Genomic DNA, 21,143 nt, shown 5'->3' with positions numbered 1-21,143 from the left:
TTGAGTAACACTGAAAACAAAACTGTGCTTACGTCTGCAGGCTGTAGAAGCTGTTGTTTGAGTTCCTCTTTCGGAGGAAAAGCTTTTAAGGAATCATCAGTATTATTTTTTGTTTCACAATCAGATGACAATTTTGCTGAGTCAGCTTGTGGTTTAATTTTTTTTTACAGCTGGTACAATGTTAAAATGTACAATTGTGTGTGCGCATGTGTGTGTTATTTGTGTGAGGTTTAAAAGAGAAGTCTCTGTGTCCCAGATGCAGGGATTGTAGATGAGGATATGGAGACAGCACTAGATGAGAAGGACAAGACCAGCATTTTCAGCAAAGAAAACCCTCTCTATGACCTCGACATGCCATTAAACAGTACAGGTCGCTACGAATTCCAGTCCAGTGGTGAGTAACACACACTTTGCCCAGTGTACTGTAAACTCCGACAATATATTCAGAGATGTCCAACCACAGAAATCACACTTCTGAAAAGGATCTGCATTATTTGCAGTGAGAACATGAAATGCTTTGACTTATCCTGTGCTTTATTCACATCTAAGTGAATCATAAACAGAGTGTAATATCTTGCTAAACCGATTTTTTTTTACCACCACATACTGTACTGGTTCAACACTTTAGCCTGGGATATTCTTTGAAACCCTGGGCTGGTACAAAAAGATTACACAGCACACATAGCTGACAAACTGTTCTAGACCTGACATTGCATCAGCCTGAGGTGTTTAATAGAATCAACTGGAAAATAAAATATTTTCCTGGTAAATTTGTTATGGAACATTTTTACTGGCAGAGACATCATGTTCCATTGAATAATGTTGTGATTTATTTGAACAACATGAAGTAGATATCCAATACACGAAGTTCAGTAACTTCACTCTATGGTTTAATCATCCTGACCACATGCTATTTTTATGTTCCTTCTGCAGATTTGGAGCCTAAAAAGTCATCAAGAAAGTCATGCTGTTTTCCAGTGATTTATACATTCCTGCTCCTACTCTTAGGAATGAATAGCTTTCTGACCTACAAAGGTAAAGTACAATCTATATATCCAGAATATAAAGCACTTTTGATTGTTATTATTATTATTATTATTATTATTATTATGTTGTTGTTGTTGTTGTTGTTTCTATTTTGAAATGTATACTGTGTGTTTATATATACACACACATTACACTACTTATGTGTAAACCAGGTAGAGGTTTGCTAAGTATTTCGGTTTATATCTTTTTGTGAAATTGGAAAACAATGCTTGCCAGTTTGTAAACATATTTACAACCCTTGGGAGAGTGGGCTATATATTCATTACATTACATTAGTCACTAGCTTAAAAAAAAGGGTGAAGAAAACACCCTTGGTGGATTCTCTACTATAGTGTCACATATTCTCCAATCTAGACTCCGCCATCCGACTTGAAGGACAGCTGATGTCCTTTTCACACATCAATAATTTATCTTAGGTTAGGTTTGGGTTCACCAGTGTGTGCTATATTAATTTTTGTCATTTTAAAGGCTGTTTCTTATTTGTTGTGATCGGTAGCTAGAAGCCTGTATGCTCATAGAATTAGAAATGTATAACATTCATTACACAATATGCACATAAATAAATCTTAACATTTCTAGGTTTAGATGTGAAGTGCCTCATAATAGATACATAATAGATAGAACACACCACATTATCTCCCAAAGTCGACAGTGACAATAAATAAATGGTTGGGATACACTATATGGACAAATGTATTGGGACACCTGCTCATTCATTGTTTCTTTGATCACCATCCCACCTCATTCCCAACTCCCTAACTTATCCCAGAAATATTGGATGAAGCACCATCATTCCAGAGAACACAGTTCCACTGCACAGCTCAATACGGGGGGCTTTATACCCCACCAGCCCACGTCTGAACATTTTGCATTAGGAATGATGCCAATAGTTTCATGTTTATCTGCTCCAGAGAGCCTATTGACTGTGTGTGCAAAGAGTGCAAGTAGCTGAATGCATTCATTAGAAGGGGTGAACACAAACATTTGGATATAGCGTATGTCAGAAAGTTAGCATAATTAAAGTCATGTGTGGTTGAGTGGTTTAATATGAAATGCCCTGTTCTAGAGAATGTGTCAGAGTTGTCCACAATAGTGGCGAATGGAACCAATTATTATTACTATTATTATTATTATTATTAGAATGACAAATCCTGATACGATACTAATAACAAATACATATATATGTGTTTGTGTGTGTGTGTAGTCTTCACTCTGGAAGCCATGGTTAAAAGGCATCACACAGACAAACCCAATGCAGATATGCTTAAATCTTTTGGGGACAATTTGGACAGCTCGTCTCTAGATCAGGTAAACACACACACACACACACACACACACACACACACACATACACGCACACACACAAAAAAAAAAAAATATATATATATAATAGTGTTGGGCTTCCTATAGACTTGTGTGTCCAGCCTGTGTGGAAAGGAAAAGGCACTGGAGACACTGATGACACAATTGCACCAGCTCAATTCCAGTTCTCAAGATCTACAAAACCAAGTAGGCAGCATCACACAGAAGAGAGGTAAGACACTCACAAGCAACATCAATGAGAACCATACCATAGGAGATACTGATTCATCAAAATCATGGTTCTTCTGATTGTTCGATAGGTCTTCCGGGACTACCTGGACCACCAGGACCTCCTGGTGTGGCCGGACCTCCGGGGATGCTTGGGCCCATGGGTAAGTTCTATTTTAAAACAGGACACATTTTCCAGCCCCTTCTTCACACCTAACCTTACCAATCTTATCCGGTATATATCTCACCCACAGGCCAGACCTTCTGCTAACCCAAATGTGCTTTGAATGACACAGCCTATCCTTTATAACTCCATTATTTGAAATTTAGCTGATATAAAATGACTTCAGCACGTTTGCTAAACACTTGTGTACACTGCCCCCTGCTGATCATTTCATTCCTGGAAGACAACATTACTGCAAAGCCCAGGATTTTCTGAGCATTTTCTTTGCTGTCATTAGGCCTCTGTTTTCCTGATTCCTGGGACATCACCCCATCATTTCTGGTCAACCTTGAGTTTACTAACAGAGTGATTCCTGAGTTGGGATTCAGTACACAGTAACAAACATCCATCCCCCTTACAGTTAACCTTCTTTCATACACCTCTTTTCTCTCAGGTCCTCCTGGTGTCAAAGGTTCAGATGGAGAACCAGGATCACCAGGAGCTAAAGGAGCCTCAGGTATTCCAGGTAAGTGTGTAAGACAACAGGCCCATATCTTGAGCTGGTGCTGATGTGTGTGTTTAGTCATCTTTTCAAGTACTATACCACTGTTCAATCTTCACTATATATAATAGCTACTAATGTGAATGTGTGTGCCTAGGTGTGCCTGGATCATTAGGTGCAAAGGGGGAAAAAGGAGAGTCTGGTATTGCTGGACCAGTTGGACCACCTGGGAACATAGGCCCACCTGGTAGTAGAGCTTCCCTCAACACCCTCAAAAAACTCTCACTGAGACACAAACTGTGATATTCAGGAAGAGCCTCGGATCTCAGTAAAGCTGCTGAGGAACTCTGTCACAGTTATCTTTACTGTCCTAAAGCTATTTATCTCCCTCTTTTCCTTCTAGGTATCCCTGGTATCAAAGGAGATCCAGGTGAAATAGGAGCACCAGGTGTGTATTCATACTTATCAGCTAGCTTTTTGTATATTTTTATATCTCTGTACTGTTTATGACACAGTTCATGGCTTGATTGTGAGATATATACTAATAACTGAATCTGATCTCATTGTCTACTGTTTCAAGGTATTTCTGGCCAGAAAGGTGAAAAGGGACTACCTGGAATTCCTGGTAATCCTGGGCCACAAGGGCATTCTGGAATTACAGGTTATTCAGAACAGTATTGGTACTTTCTCATCTAAAGATATAGACACTTTAATATGTACTGTGTTCTCCATTTACTAAACAGCTTTTCTACTTCCCCTTCAGGAATTCCAGGACCAAAGGGCAGCCAAGGTTTACAAGGACCATCTGGGCAGCCAGGGCCTGCTGGTATGAAATCTTAGATACACAGGGAGAAGTTCAATTGAGACAAACTAAGAAACCACTGTTTCTTAACATTCTGAACAGAAAAGTGTTCATTTTTGGTGAAATAGATACAAATGGTAAAATTAGTGTTAGAATGATTAAAGCTCAGGCCCCCACAAATGTCTAGACTAGACAAATGTCTAGCTTAGTGTCCTAAAACTGTGGTTGAGTGGACCTGGTCCAGCTGAGTTAAGCTAAATCTACTTACTGAAGTCTAGGCTAATGTGTGCTCTTTGTTAATCTTTTAGGACCTCCAGGAGCAAGGGGCCCGGTGGGGCCGCAAGGTCCTTCTGGACAGAAAGGCTCAACTGGGCAAAAGGGAGAAAGTGTTAGCTATTCAGGTAATAACCACTCTGGGCATGGATGGGTGATGTACACATCTTAGCTTTGGTCATTTAAAAGCAATGTTCTTGTTTTTAGGCCCTCCAGGTCCTCCAGGACCAAAGGGGGACAGAGGAACAGCAGGTAAAACCCAATGACAGGCAGCTGTAGTGTTAATATCATGCTAAAGACATGGAGTTTGTAAGGACATAACAGTCATTAAAATATAACTATGTTCTATGTAATGTGCAGGTCTTGCTGGTATTCCTGGGTCTAAAGGACAGCAAGGCAGTAGAGGAGACACTGGTGAGCATTTCTTTGAGCATAAGATGCAACTTTATTCTTTAGAATCTTTATTCATTCATTCATTCAGAAAATGACTACTATTCTCTGTCTTACACTCACAGGACCTCGTGGTGTCCCAGGACCAAAGGGTGATATGGGTATGTTTAGAAACATGTTAAAATGTAAAAGTGAGAATGGGGTTCAGGTACATACTGTATATATAAAAATGTACCTATTTTTCTCATTACTTTTTCAATACTGTAGTTAATACTTGAAAGGTTTATTTCCAAAATGCATTAGTCAACATTAAAGGATTAGCAATTTCTAGCACTTAAACACTACATAAAGATATATACATATATAAAAGGACTGACAGCAAAACACATTGTTAAAGTCAAAATACATTTTCAGAACTTTTTTAGTAAATGTTATGCAGATAAACATTTATTTTAAAAACTTTTCCTGAATTATTACAACTTTCAATAGTGACAATACTTAAAGTTCTCCAGAGTAATTATTTTACAGATTTTACAGAATACCATTATATTTCTGGATTTTTCTCTCATTTCTTGCCAAACACTGGTGCCATTTATATTCATATTGGGCATGTCTTTTCCCCTCACTCATCGTCAATATATGTAGTCATTTCCCCAGGCTACCATCTCTTGGGTATGTTTAATTTAATATAATGGTTGACTGCCTGGTGTTAGGGTTGTAGGCTGTAAGAGCAAGTTACAATTTTAGTGTTTATTAAATCAAGGAACTTCAACTTTTTGATTTCTTTGCTGCAGAACATTTAGTGTTATCACTTTTTTGAAAGTTTTTTTCCCCCACTTATTTCCCACTGAATTTAAATAGATTTTGTTTAACTTCTTAAAAAGTTTTTTTAACATAAACATAAAAGTGTATAAATAACAGTGTTTTTCTGTAAAAAAAAAAAAAAGAAAGAAAGAAAGAAAAATAATTTTAGAAAAATAGAAAACTATTTTTAAAAGTTATTTTCTGTAACATTAGTTTTTTTACAGTGTAAGTAAACACATCAAAACAGAAAACAATTTTCCCCTTTAGACCCGCCTTTCATCATTGGCTATTAACACACAAAGCATGACTCTAAAGCCTTTTTCCAGATTAGACAGAATGACTGTCTGATCACTCTGCTCCTTCTTCATATCCACAGCAGGCATCAAACTCATGTCTAATGGTGTTAGTATTTTATCCTGATATGTGATGTCACTATGAAATATATTGTATTATGAAATGTAGCTTCTTGATGGTGAAATTATACACATTTAAACTCCTAATTCGACTCATAACAATTAGCTGCTGTGAGAATAGTTGGGTTTATTTTACTACTGTCTGATTTGTAAGGAGCTCCCATGAGTCCATTGGTCACTACCTTTGTTAGTTCATTAGCATGACAGCTGCAGCTTATCAGTATTACATTATGTACATTATGCTATTATGTTTTTCCCCCAAAGCTTTGCTTAGCTCTCCAAGTAATGTATCTGATTCATTCTGTAAAATCAAACACTCAAACTGTTCAGTGCATTATACAGATTCACATTCTTGTCCAGTGAAAACAAACATCTAAAATCTGCGTCCTACTTCAGACTCTGTGCATAATATTTCACTCCATTTTGGAAAAAACACTTCCAATCTTAACTCATGTTTACCACGTTATTGTTGTGGTATTTTGATAGAATGCAATTTTTTGCACATAATGACACAGTGCACTTTATCGGCTTCGACCATGAAGAAAGTCTTTTACAGACTGACAGAGGAGCAGTGTGAACAGACAAGGAACGGGACATACATGTGCTGATGCCATTGCTACTATATTTTTCTACATGATTCACAGTTTTAACTACTAAGTGAAAGGAGATCATTTTCACTACAGCACACTACATTACAAGAAATATCAATGCTGTAAAGGGATTGATATCATCTTTATTAGAGGAATACAATTGTGTTTTGTGTTAAATGTGAGCTGCTATTATTTTCAAATCTCTTTTTCAAAAAAGTTACAAATATCTATTCATGTTGGACATCTTTTTCTGGCTGGCTGTGTTTCTGTTCACCAGGTCCGAGGGGTTTACAGGGGGTCAAAGGAGACAGGGGACTTCCAGGCACTAAAGGAGATAAGGGCGAACAAGTAAATTTTACCCCCAAAGGTGCATGTCTGATGTACATCTGTTCTCTGCTCTTTGTGTGATCCAGATTTCCCAGCATTCCATATCATGCATGTCTCCTTTCTGTATTCTTAGTGGTACGCTTGGTGGGCAGTTCAAGTAGGGGCAGAGTGGAGGTAATGTATAATGGGCAGTGGGGAACAGTGTGTGATGACAGCTTTGACACTCTGGATGCCACAGTGGTGTGCAAGATGCTGTCCTTCCAAAGCGCCTTGAGTGTTTTCAAAGCAGCACCAGGTGCGTCACTGTATTGGCTTACTATTACTAAGTATTTATTTACACAATTTATAACAAAGGGCTCCCAGTACTTTTGTCCAGATATTGTATGATGCAATACTGCTATGGTAGAATTATTAGTAGTGCTACGGTAACTATTTTTGATAGGGTCAACTTACAGTTCATTCTTGTGCAAAATAAACTAGTCAGAGTTCTATTTATTAAAAAAAAAGTTTTTTTGTGATAATTTTTTAAAATGCATATTGCTTTTTAGAACTACAGGTATATACACTGAGCCCCAAGATTTATTCACACTCAAAAACTACACTGTTGTGTGAACCAAGTTTAATTACACCACATATTTCCATTTAATGAAAAAGAATAGAAAAAAAAATATTTTTCCATAAACAGACTGATACTTCAGTATAAAATACAGGTGTTAATGGAACAAATATTTATAAATATAAAAAATATTTATAAATATAAAAATATTTCAGTGCCTTTTATTTGGATTTTATTGAAAATGACTTTTTTTTATCACAAATAAAAGAGATATAATAAAATAATATACTTCAATTAAAATACACAAATATAAGCATAGCAATTGCTGAAAACAGTTTACTTAATGTTGATGTATTTTGTAAGTCAAACAACCCAATTAGATCATTTTATTGATATTAGTTGCCAGTATATTATCTTTACAATGTTATACAAGCAAATACAAATAAGCAAAGGAGGGAGCTATCTGGATGCATCAAAAAGGCATCTTGCAAAAGATATCATACCCTCTCATCCCTTTCTGATTACTGTTCTGTAAATTCTTATACATATCCTTTACATATAATAATTTACATTTAAAAATGAGAATCACCATATTCAACCCCATTTATATTATAGTGTTTTACAAATGGAGATAAGTAAGCAGTTCAAAACTTACTTTTAGATGTGAAGAACCTTACAGACCTGGCTCGTAACTCACCCACTCACTCACTCATGTTTAGCAGACTAAATTCTTCACAACAGGGCACTTAGAATTCAGTAGATTCAGGTGCTTCACATCAGAGACACTGCTATTATACCACTGCTGCTAGCGAATAGCTGGAACATCTAGCCACAGCGTGTGGTCATTTTTTCCCTAGCTCCTACCAGGAGACATCTGTTAAGCATGGAACCAATGCACTTAATGCAGAGTAGAAGCCTACTAGAAAGGCTAAGTATTGTCTCAGATGTGAAATTTTAGTGAAGACATTGTCGGCCATCTGGAGTGCACAGGGAATTTGCTTTCTAGTTAGTCTCACACCAGGAGCTCTAAGAAGCCTCACCTTAGGCGTTCTGTCAGGCGTATGTTGCCTAAGACAGAGGCAGCCATGTGTTAGCAGGTACAATAACCAAACCCTGTCTGATTTCTGAGCATGTTCTGTGTGATGTGTTATAGGAACGGGTCGTATCTTGCTGGACGAATTAAGGTGTACTGGGAGAGAAAGCAGCATCTTTGATTGCCCACACAATGGCATAGGAACAAATGACTGCACACACAGTGAAGATGTTGGAGTGAGCTGTTCCTGAAACAAAGTACAACCTTAAGAAACAAACACAGAAGTGGATCATGCTCACAACCACACACACACACACACACACACACACACACACACCTACACACATCAGATTCATCATGTTAAAGAATCTTTAACTTCTTAAACTCCATGTCGGCATTTTGCAGGCTCTCTGCATGGCAATGTTCTAGGCTTCATAACTCAACACTTAGTTAACATACAGACATGGTACACATATTGTAATGTTCAATCTAGTGTGCCAGCATATTGTGAGTAACCAAGAAAGTAAATATATCAGTGTTTCTTCTTCATTAACATAACATACTGCATGTGTTTTGGTCTGTGGCTTGGTAAATCATTTTTTAGCAATAAGCCAAAGAATGAACCAAACACCATGTCCATATTTAGCAGGCATGTAAATATCTGGCAATTGTTACTGCAGAAAAAAAAACAATGATTGGTGTGTTAATATTTCTTAAAGTGAATAAACTTTTTTATGACTATTATGTGTTTTGATTTTTTTTTCTGATGACAATAATGATGGCTTGTTCTCCAAATCTCCCTGAACCCCACACTTCCTTTTTATTATCCGCCTTATACCAAGTAATCGAGCTGAACACATTAAATAACAATTATCATTCTGAGGACTTCTCAGTTCCTCACAGTACCAGACATCTTTCTCTGGAGATCTCTTTCTCCAGCCTGTCTATATCTCCAAGGCTTTAACATGACATCTATCTGTCTGTGTGCTAGCCCCTTCATTAACTTGGGGGTCTTGGGGGAGGCCGTACAGGGTCACACACTTAAGCAGTGTGTGTGCGTGTAGTGAAAGGAGAAAGTAATAAATAAATGATACACTCAGCGAATAAATAATGAAAGAGAGAGAGAAGCAGATAGATAGAGAGAATGGAGGCAGGTGAAATAGGTCATTCTGCAGGTAACATTCATATTGAGCTCTGTTCTGGTGAGTAAGTACAGAGTGATGACAAGGTTGTCTGTTGTGCAAAGCTTCAGAACAGTGGCAAGGCTTTATAGTACAGATAGTATCTGCTGACATGGAGCAGAGTTTGTTATTAAAGGACTGTGTTCTTTTTTATGTGTGCATTTGTGTTTGTTTGCTGTTGGTCTTTTTTTTTGACTTGTGCCTGACCAAGTAAAGCTCACTGGACAGCACAAAGGCCTTACATACTCTCCACATATGCATTTGTACAAACACCCTGTCCACACAGCATATTTTATACCCTATGCTTAGCAGGAGAATGATACATGCACACCGATATACATTCAGGCAAATTTCTTTCACATAAAAATGTGATCTTACATTAGTCACTATAACAGCAATCATTACAATGATGAAATGCGACCACTCCAAGAGTGAAGCAGGATCATTTCCCAAACCTACACAATAAGAAAAAATATGTATTTTACTAATATTAAAATTATACTAACATTGACTGTACAATGTATAAATAAACATTGCTGTGGGGGAAACTTTACATGGAAATTCAATTAAATGCCCAGCACTGTATTCTTGTTACTCAAAATCCTATCCCCGTAGCCTGTCTGTGATTATCTGCATACACCTGCTACGGCGCAATTTATGATGAACATTGATGTTCTCCTGAAGGCATAGAGAACATCAATTTACTACAGAGAATCACTGAATATCTTGTTACATACTGATGAACCGTGAAATCAGTTCACCCTCCTGAATCACTGGACACACCCACGTCAACAAGCTTCTAGAGTTTACAACCTCAAGATAAAGTTATGGTCACTATCTCTGCTCAGTTCCAAATAACAAGATCTAACTTAAATGGCACAGATTTCTTTGTCGGCCTGTAGTGATTCTGTGTTCTTGGTACTTCTCTAGCTCCACACCCTCCACCCACAAAAAAGCCATGAAGTTATATGAATGGACTTTTTTGTAGTAGATGTGGGTCATAATTTTTAACACCACTAGCACAAAGCTAACTTTCATTTACTTCCCATGTATTTGTAAGCATCAACCATTGTAGAGTGTAGCTCTAGACCTTGAAGCTTGAATCTATCTGAATTTGCATGCCCTGCTTTCTATTTTCCCCATGAACTCGAGTATCATAAGCAGTCTACTTGTTTTGGAGGTGTGCTTTCTTAAATTAGCACATGCCTGAAAGTACGAAACTATCACTAGTTGAAACAGTTGAGGTCTTGCTGAGGTCACATGGCAGGAAAACAAGGAGTCCTAAAAATGCATGAATGAGAATGTGGCGCGAGACCATGACATTAGAGCTTACTGCCCAAGTCTCACTGCCAATGTGTTTTCAGACCTGCTTGTAAAACTAAATTACTGCACTCATCCCTAGTTTGTGTTCTGTATAGAAGTGATCCTCGAACCTATGCATGTAAATTTGGGTTATTTGGTAAGTATAATGCACGTGCGTCGTGTGCAACTACATTGGGCCATTTTTTGATGCAGGGCCTGCCAGTCAAAAGGTGGGTATACAGTCTGTAGCAGAACGAAAAAATGAGTTTACTGAAATGCACGAAATACCTAAAAAGCAAACGTGCTAGGGTTTGTAACGATACACCTGCAAACCTTGATCAAAAAAAAAATAAATCAGATTACTGGCTTCAGTGCAGTTGATATTTAAATATGTTGATCTTCCACTGTGCATGCCAACGTGTATTCAGCATGGTAAATGCAGAGTAATGACTTAAAATCAAGCAAAAATAATCTACGTCTTTACCGAGTGGGAGAGTGAAGAGGGGCAGCTTCACCAAATTCCTAAAAACAAGCTCGTGGACTTTATCATAGCCTAGTATGCCATCTACTGACTGCTTTTTATATTGTTAATAATAATAATTAAATAATTAGTTTAGAGTGTTATATCTATCTATAGACTGTAGTTGTAGGAGATGTAGTCAGTGGCGCGTGCAGTGCTACATATAGTCATAAATAAAAAAGTGATGTTATTAGCCTAATGCAAAAGACTACTTTTAGTAATAAAAAATAATGTCCTCTTTATTCTGGTAAATACAATTGTATTGGCAATAGAATATGGCAATGATTCCCTTTTTGGTGTTCCTGTTTCTTTACTAAGGTCATGGGGTGAATTTGCCAAATACATTTGTGAAAACATTTTGCTAACATTAGTTATTTTCTAGTTGTATGAAAGCAGGAAAAGTGGGATGTTAGATAGTGTGGGACTAGTAAGCTTGACCCTGCATTGCTGCATTAAGAGTGTCAAAAGCCAAATGTAACACAAATCACAATCACAAATAATTAAGGATGCCTGTGTCCCAGTATTTATTTTTCTATGGCCTGATATCATTGTTTTGGGCATCATATTTTGACGTCTTGATGCCTCTAACAAAATGTGTTTCACTTTGATTGGCTTAGTTTGTATAAATGAATAAGCAAACAATGATTTAACACTAAGGGAGGAAGACTGGGTTGGGAATTAGGAATAGATTTCCGAGTAAGTTTTGAAATACAATTAGAGTTTCTTTCTATCATTAGATTACAAACACAGGCATAGCTGAGCCACATGAAGAAAACCGGAGCAGTATGTTCTATAACCATATTGAAAATGATACTACTGCTGGACACCAACACGCCTAATGCATATTATAGCATTACCTCTGTGCAATGGATACTAACTATGTTTACTAACCCGAAACTATTTGCTATGCTAGTTTAACTAGTAAGTTATTCTGTTCACTGACAGGTACACCTTAAGCCTGGCCTACAGGACCATCTGACATGGACAGGATGTTGTACAAATGTATCTGGCCACTAGATGGTGTAAGAGATTTTCCCAAACAACTCGTTTTAGGTCATGATGGTTCGACCTGGACCATGCATCCAGTATATCTTTGTCAGCAGGAATGCATGGACGCTTGTAGTTCTGACCTTGGTCCTGGCGATCCCCTGAACTGCACAGCCTCTGTAACTCCATAATCAAACACAACCGGTCCAACAAAACTAAAATAAATATCTGATGAGTTGGATTTGATATGTTTGAGAGAGGAATAGCTGTGATCGTGCACGAGGGTAGAACCAATGAGAAAGCATTCTAGTCTGTGGATCGGCGTAATCTTTGACTAGACAATACTGTAAAACAATATCCAGGCTCTATGATCTTCATAATTTCAAAGTTAGGTTAATCTACACCTTCTCCCCGTCCGTAGCTCTAACTTCTACGTTGGCTTTTCAGAAATCTCCTACAACAATGAAATTCTGCAGATCGTGCTGAGTAACCTACGAGTAGTGTTACTTAAAATAGACGATTGGTGATGTAAAACTGCATGGTTAATCGCGAACAGTCTCATTTGTCTGACACTTTCTACAAATACAGACACTTTCTACATACCCAACAGAAAGTGGATTGCAATTTTAGAAGGCTAAGATTAATAGTCTAGACCGCCTAGACTTAGCCTGGGTGAAAATATGTTACACAATCTTTACATTTTTATTTTGAATTACTTTTATTTATTTTAATTTTCTTTTTAAATGGTCAGATTTGTTTTGGGGGTCCATTGCTCATTTATATAAATGCTCAGAGAATTACTCTGATAAATTTAAATAACTTGGCTTATAAATGTATAGATATTATATTTATTGAATAAAAGCACACACGCGACTAAACTAGAATATACAATAAAAGACTAAATTAAAACCATGGTTTTTGGGATACTATAGAATGATAGCATATAGAATATAACATATAGTATAGAGGCAGGCCATGTGGGCCCATGAGCAAAGTCACAGAGCCAAAGGGTTTGCTGAGTCCATCAAGACTGTGTCCAAAGATTAGAACCGTTGTAACACTCTTATTATTACTACAGTAAGCCGCCATTCTCTCAGTCCTTCTCTCATAGCATTACAGTACACGACCAAGCACAACTGGAGCGGATCTGTAACTACTGATGGACTGGACTGGATCTCTCCAACTCTTCCTCACACCAAACCAACCAGAACAGCGATACATTGAATTACTCAACTCTTAGTGTTTATTTGATATGAATTACTAAACCATGTTTGATTGATGGTCACTTTTGAAACCGTGTTTTTTTTCTTTCAGATTGGTTGCGTTTTCATGTATTTACTTTTAATGAATAAGTAATCAAAATGATTAATTATAACAGATCTAATACTTTTTCATTAAAAATACAATTCCTGCAGTCCATCTAAAGCAGTAACTGAACATCACACCGGCACCTGATTTAGCAGGTGAAAACAAGCAGCTCGCCAAACCGTGGACTGTCACTTCAATGGGCTGCAGAAGAGAAAGGTGTTGAGCCGGCCAGCATATTTAGCAGTGGGAGTTAGAATGGAGTCCGCGCTGGAAACGGCATTCATCATCTTTTCATTACGGAAGAAAAAGCTCCTTAGCGAGCGCTAAAATTAATCACCGAACGTTTAGCCGTCAATTAAGTCATTTATGTAAATGTTGTCTGTGCAAAACCCCTCGACCAGCTCGGAGCGTCACAGCGCTGTGGCTGCGCTTCTGACGGTGGGGGGCTGCATTCATCCCGGCATGATGAACACCCAGCTGATCGCGCTGAATACGGGGTAATTAAAACCTATAAATTATCCTGGGCGGACGCGTTCAACTCCCTCTCTCGTGCAGGAGAGATAGCGGGACTGGTCGACCATTAAAGCGCCTGAATGGAAGAAGCGGACAATGGAGCCTCCTCACAACGAGCCGTGGTGTCCTAATTAGAATTTAATCAAGTGCCAACAACAACAACAACACTGCTCCGAGGATAGAGTTTTCAGGCCTGGTCCAACGCAGGGACATAATGGAGCTAAGCTGTTGGGCTGCACATGGCTAGCTTTAATATTCATCAACCAGTGGAGTTTAGGATCACAAATAATATTACTATTACAAACAGTATACTATCACAGATACCAACACCAATAAAATACAATGAAATTAATATATACAGTACTGTTCAAACGTATAGGTACGTCTGACAAAAATAAATAGACCAAAAAAAAAATTCATTATCTGGACTGGAAGTATTTATTAGCTCAGTTTATTAAAGCGTTTACCAGCTCACAAAATATAGATAATAGTGCTTTTACGTCACTGTGTTCATTAAATATTTATTGCTCTCCACAGTGGAGGCTAGTGTTATTTATAGGTAACATTAACACCGGGTTTGATAAATCAGTACTTAATGATGTAAATCAGGAGAGGTGGTGATGAAATTGGACAGATCTTCGCGCTGGCTGGAGGCGTCCAGGAGAACTCTGGAACCAAGCTTTGTTCTTCACACTAGCTCACAAGATCTCAAACTGCTGTCTTAACTGAGAAAAGCTGTACCCTTTACTGGATTTATGCTTACAAACACCCGTATTGCCTACTTTGTACCAAATCTGTATAGTTTTTACAGCTTCACCACTGCACAATGAACAACGTCTTACTGTAAAACCTTCTGTGAAGATGCAGTGGAACTCGACACTCCCTGCAGACATCCAGGTACTGCAATGCTACGTCAAGCTAGCTACACTGTACTGGGAGAGACATACGTTGTAGAGAGATGCGCCTTCCTTAGCTAGTACGCTACAGTGCATAATAATAATAACAAAATAATACATTTGTACATTATATTTTGATAGATTCATTGATGATATCTTCAGTTTGGTGTATGAGTAACATTATGGGATACAGGTCTGTGTGCACGCGCCCCTGTAAATGTCTAGCTAGCTACAGGTGTTGGTGCACTAGCTAGCTCCACTTGGCGAAGCGTGTCACACGTTCTCTTGCTAGCTTGACCAACATTTATTTAGTACGATGTATTTAAAAATGTTTAATTTGTTAAAAATTACATTATAAATCACCTTTTGTGACTAAAACAGTCTTCATTTTACAGTACATATATATTGTACCGTTCTTAGTTTATAGTGTTGAATGCTGTAATTCCTTTTAAAGTAGTCTAATATTTGCTCTGATAAAATGTGATAAGTACAGTGCTGCGATTTTGCTGTAATAACTATTACGGTACTGTACAGTACAGTAAACATTACAGGACTGTGTACTGCGATTAAATGTAGGTCTACATGCTGTGGTATTTTCTACAGCACCTTAATAGGCTAACTGCTGTCAGTAAGTGTACTGTACATGTCACAGTGCCCCCTTTTTTTTACAGAAAATGTTTTTTGGAATAAATCCATGAATGTAAACGTGAATGTAAAATATTTTATCCAAACTAATGTTTAAAAGAACAACTGCTAGATTGAAATTGGATGGATAGATAGATAGATAGATAGATAGATAGATAGATAGATAGATAGACAGATATAGATAGATAGATAGATAGATAGATAGATAGATAGATATAGATAGATAGATAGATAGATAGATAGATAGATAGATAGATAGAAAGATAGATAGATAGATAGATATATAGATAGATAGATAGATAGACAGAAAGATAGAAAGATATATAGATAGATAGAAAGATAGATAGATAGATAGATAGATAGATAGATAGATAGATATATATAGATAGATAGATAGATAGATAGATAGATAGATAGATAGATAGAAAGATAGATAGATAGATAGAAAGATAGATAGATAGAAAGATAGAAAGATAGATAGATAGATAGATAGATAGAAAGATAGATAGATAGATAGATAGAAAGATAGATAGATAGATAGATAGATAGATAGATAGATAGAAAGATAGATAGATAGATAGATAGATAGGTAGATAGATAGATAGATAGATAGAAAGATAGATAGATAGATAGAAAGATAGGTGCTTCAATTGGCTCTTTAAGCGATACCAAAGAAGAACCGCAAACCATGTTTGTTTTAGAGATAAGGGTCTTCACACTCACACATCAATGTTACTAACATGTTGTGTATGTGTAGTACTTTTACTTATTGCTACTTGAAATATGCAGAGCCAACAGCTGAGTAGTTTTTTCAAAATTCCCAGATCTGAATGTGTTGTGGTTTATCGTGGGGGATAATCAGCCCATCTGCGCTTGTTTAAACAGCACGCCAGCACATTGGGATTTCTGCATTTCTACACGCTGGTGTCTCTCGCTCTGTTGGTAGACTGGTGGTGTTATTTTTCCATCTTGGGTTCTGACCAATACCGGCCTGCCTGAGAATGTAAACCGTTAGCCAATCCCAGCGCAAGAGGCAAAGTACATAATAGCCAATCCTAGCGCGGGAGTGTTGGCGGAATACGGGTGGGAAAAGCAACGCTTAACGCCTATATGATACCTTTTTGCTTGAAAAGGGGGGATGGGGGAGGGGGAGAGTGAGAGAGAGAGAAAGAGAGTCGGTGCGCAAATAGACTTCCTGGCACACCAGCGTGTCATAAATCGCGCACCGTGCACCATGCACCATCAGTTTTGACACAACACGGATGCGTGCCCCCCATTCTCTCTGTTCTCTAGCTCTACTGCCATCCTGGCGTATTTTTTATAAAGCATGTTCCCCCTTGCGTGGAGACGATTAGCGTGCCACCGTAGATAACGCTTCTCTACGCCTTTATGCTCTGTCGCGTTGGGGCACGAGTACGTTTACCACCCCTAGCCCACCCCGCAAACCAAGCCCCAGCGCGGTACCGACGAAGAGTGCTGTCTGAGGGGATGGATGAGCGGCACCAGCCCGACAGCCCGGATCCTAGCGAGCCGGTGCAGCTCCCCCACAGGACCACCAACTTCTTCATCGACGATATCCTCCGGCCGGATTTTGGCTGCAGAAAGGAGCGCCGAGAGGCCAGAACAGGGCAGCAGGCTTGTGCGTCTGCAGACGGACCCACGCTGCCTGGGAGTCCGGATCCTGAGTGCTGCACAGACAGTGTCTCCTCCTCCTCTTCGTCTTCTTCTTCCTCCTCTTCTTCTTCCACGGTGTCCTCACCTCCGCCTAGAGCTGCAGAAAAAGCGGCGGTTGGTAAGGAGCGCCAGCCGCTGCTCTGGCCTGCCTGGGTCTACTGCACCAGATATTCGGACAGACCTTCATCTGGTAAGGCAATACACCACTTCTCAGCACCTGCTGTTTCACTGCACAGCATGAACAGAGGTCACATTTCCCAGCGAAAGTTGTAGTGTAAGCCTGATTCTTTTGTCCGAAAAGGAGCAAAGTAGACAGAGATCAATTTTCTACAGAGGATTAGTTGTTAAAGCAAACTCAGTTCTGGGTAAATTATTTGGGTGAGCTGAAACAAAAAGATGTCATCAGAGCATTGTTGTAAAATGTAAAAGAAAAAGAAATAAATAACTAACAACAATAATAATTATATAATACGAATAATAAGAATACTGTTAAATAATTTGCACTGTTAATACCTGTAAATATAATTTAATAATATAAAGTATTTCGAGGCTTTTTTTTGTTGTTTTGTTGTAAAATGTTCTGTTTTAATCAGTTTTGTGGCAATTCTGAAGATCTATTCTTCATTTTCAATAACAAAATAGACAGCTTTGCAGTTTGAAAGGAAAGCTTATATTGCCGAGAACGCAGTCTAGGAATTTTGTAATGTGCCTTATGTGATATTTAACAACACACCTGTTTGTTATTTGGAAATATTATATTTTTACAAAGGAAAAACGTAATATCCTAATATTGTCTCATGTGTTGTCATGTCACGCGTATATTAACATATGTAGCTATGTTACATTAGTTATTGCATAGCATCCGAACAAGCAACCCATAACAACATAAATAATATAATATTCCGGCAGGCTATATGGTAACTCACTTTTATGTTGTAAATGCAGATATTCAGAATTTTCTACAGACCATTTGAAGTATCTAAAACAGTTATGGTTTAACTCGGTTATTATGACTATAATTCTGCACTACCAAACATAAGGAAAAATATACCATATTTTATACATAGTATACATAGTAATTTTACATTATACATTGTAAATTGTATATATACATATGTATTAATTTGTCATAGGTTAAGGCCAGTTAGCCTTGCTAAGAGAAAATTGCTGTTTTTGAAATAAAAATGATATGAATGCGTTGTGATATGGCACGTTGATGAATTCACAGGATTCAGAAATGCAGTAACGCTCGTTGAGTTTATGATCATCTCAGAGTAAACACGTTGCTGAAAATGCGCACTGTTTTCTCTTTAAAGGAAGGGAACACATGATACTTTAACTGTACATAATTAAAATGTGTAACTCAGTCACACGTCAATGAAATGGTTTACACATCCGTGGTGTTTTCAGCAGACTGTAATCTAATTCGTATTAAACAATTTAACAGTGCAATACTAAGCATTAAAACAGACACCTTTTACAGAGAGTGTTTCTGTGACACTCGCGGAGTTAATCCTGATCACTGTCAGATGTGTTCAAACTGTCTGAATAAAACGCTGCAAGCCTAAACCTTATGTCCGATATCAAAACACTACACTGGAGCTACAAGAATACCCCATCATATTAATCTCCACTCTCAGAGAGCTATGAGCTATAATACACATTTACAGAGAGTCAGAATGTCTGTATAATTCAAGTATTAACATTAAGATAATAATAATAATAATAATAATAATAATAATAATAATAATAATGATAATGATCAAATTAACGGAACGATGTTATTATTATTATTAGTAGTAGCATAGTAGTAGTAGTATTTGCTGAATATGACGACGATTATATTCACAATATGGTTCATCAACATTGTATTAACGCTATTATTATTATTAATAATAATAATAATAATAATAATAATAATACATTTTACAATGGCCTAACTTTACATTATTTAATGTAAAACTGCTATTGGAGTGTTTATATTTAAAAATTCAATAACAAAAATCACATAACTAGTAAAACAGTTATAATAAGAATAATAAGAAGAAAACAAATATTATTTTAGCTATTATGATGATTATGATGCTAATGGGGATATGCTTTGTAGTTCTTCGTTATTAACGACGTTTATAATGAAGCTATTATTTTTGTTAACGAAAATAATACAAAATAAACTTTTTTTGTTATTATTGTTATTATTGTTGTTGGTGGTGGGATTTTAACACTCCTAAAGTAATTATTATAGGTGTTATGTTTTAGATTTGTAGAGTAACTGAACAACAATACTACAACAGATAAATGGTGTTTAAGATCTTGATTTTGATATTCATGGACTTGTCTCATTGTTGTTTCCACGCAAGGCCCGAGGACCCGGAAAATGAAGAAGAGTAAAAGTGAGGCCGAGGATAAAAGACCCAGGACGGCGTTTACTGCCGAGCAGCTGCAGAGACTGAAGACGGAGTTTCAGCAGAACCGCTACATCACCGAGCAGCGCAGACAGGCGCTCGCCCACGAACTCAACCTCAACGAGTCTCAAATTAAGATCTGGTTTCAGAACAAACGCGCCAAAATCAAAAAGGCGAGCGGCTTCAAAAACACACTGGCGCTACAGCTGATGGCACAGGGCCTGTACAACCATTCCACCACCACCGTCCAGGAGGAGAACAGTGACTGAAGGACAGGATGAGAGGAAAGGGCTTGATCAACAGGAGCCATAAGTGATGTTTAACAGTGAGAGAAGGCTGGACAACTGCGTTTGGAAAAGCGGACTTACAGTAAAGCATTACAGTTAGAACAAACGCCTTTAATATCAGATCTACATCCGTGCATTTCGGTCGGGCGGGTGGGACTTGCTGTTCTTTTATGTTTTTTGTTCCTTCTTTTATGACTATAGTTATGCCAGTGTTTTTGACCGACTCGGACAGGTCACAGCCTCATACCAAAGATTTACCAGATGAGAATATATGCTGAGCCATGCAGTCAGGTGGAAACTGGCCAACTGAAATAGTAAATGGTTGCTTCTGTATCTCTGTGATATTGAGTAGTATGACTATCACAAAGCACATTATTCTATTTGAGATATTGGAACATATTATGTCTGAATAAACCCTTTTATATGGAAAAGGCGCTTCCTTCTTGTATTTTAAGTAAATGCTAGGTCCTTAGTGTCAGTGGACTGTGGAGCACTGAGGCCTGTGTTAACTGGGCAACTTGCGCCCCCCTCCTGTCTCTCTCTCGTTATACCGAGTAGTTCATTTCATATTCATGGTTTCTTGGGTCTATGTATGTCTATATTCCTTTCCTGTGTTATTATGTCTGTAAGCCATGCTGTTTGCATCAAGGTAAGCATTTCTTTCAGATAGCCCACGTTTATGAACCATCAGACTAGTACTAGTACTGAACTATCAGAGATTAGAGCCTTGCTAACGTTGCTGTCTGGCATCCCTCCGCCTTGTCCTCGACTGATGTCATATAGAGGAATCGTATAGATTATCATATAGATATGAATTAGTTTCTTTATGATCGAGAGGCAAACAGTTCGTTTACAAACGAAATCTGTCGATAATTGCTCGATTGATTGATTGATTGATTGATTAGGGTGAGACACTTTTAAAACTATCAAAACCCAGTCGGTACAATATAAAAGTACACTCTAACGTAAAAGTATTTTTGACTTTTTTTTTAATT

General features: G+C 37.7%; 2 protein-coding genes across 3 annotated transcripts; both read left to right on the top strand.

Moving 5' to 3' along the window:
- The first annotated feature begins 278 nt into the window (after nucleotides 1-278).
- marco (macrophage receptor with collagenous structure) lies at nucleotides 279-9,171 on the top strand. Of its 2 annotated transcripts, none has more exons than XM_072685086.1 (17): nucleotides 279-394; nucleotides 934-1,035; nucleotides 2,252-2,355; nucleotides 2,458-2,581; nucleotides 2,670-2,741; nucleotides 3,195-3,257; nucleotides 3,400-3,489; nucleotides 3,646-3,690; nucleotides 3,823-3,903; nucleotides 4,006-4,068; nucleotides 4,353-4,445; nucleotides 4,525-4,569; nucleotides 4,678-4,731; nucleotides 4,833-4,868; nucleotides 6,792-6,881; nucleotides 6,975-7,136; nucleotides 8,551-9,171. In XM_072685086.1, exons 1-17 carry the CDS (start codon nucleotides 280-282, stop codon nucleotides 8,679-8,681), a joined length of 1,470 nt encoding a protein of 489 aa, XP_072541187.1. In that variant the 5' UTR covers nucleotide 279; the 3' UTR covers nucleotides 8,682-9,171. The 2 variants fall into 2 exon arrangements, with proteins under 2 accessions (XP_072541187.1, XP_072541186.1); XM_072685085.1 differs by having other exon boundaries at nucleotides 3,195-3,266.
- Nucleotides 9,172-17,270: 8,099 nt separating this feature from the next.
- Nucleotides 17,271-20,130, top strand: en1a (engrailed homeobox 1a). The gene is made up of 2 exons (XM_072685084.1): nucleotides 17,271-17,646; nucleotides 19,817-20,130. Exons 1-2 carry the CDS (start codon nucleotides 17,271-17,273, stop codon nucleotides 20,128-20,130), a joined length of 690 nt encoding a protein of 229 aa, XP_072541185.1.
- The last annotated feature ends 1,013 nt before the right edge of the window (nucleotides 20,131-21,143 follow it).

This window comes from Salminus brasiliensis, chromosome 8 (assembly GCF_030463535.1).
Source record: "Salminus brasiliensis chromosome 8, fSalBra1.hap2, whole genome shotgun sequence".
Classification (NCBI taxonomy): Eukaryota; Metazoa; Chordata; class Actinopteri; order Characiformes; family Bryconidae; genus Salminus; species Salminus brasiliensis.
This window is presented reverse-complemented; position numbering and strand designations above follow the sequence as displayed.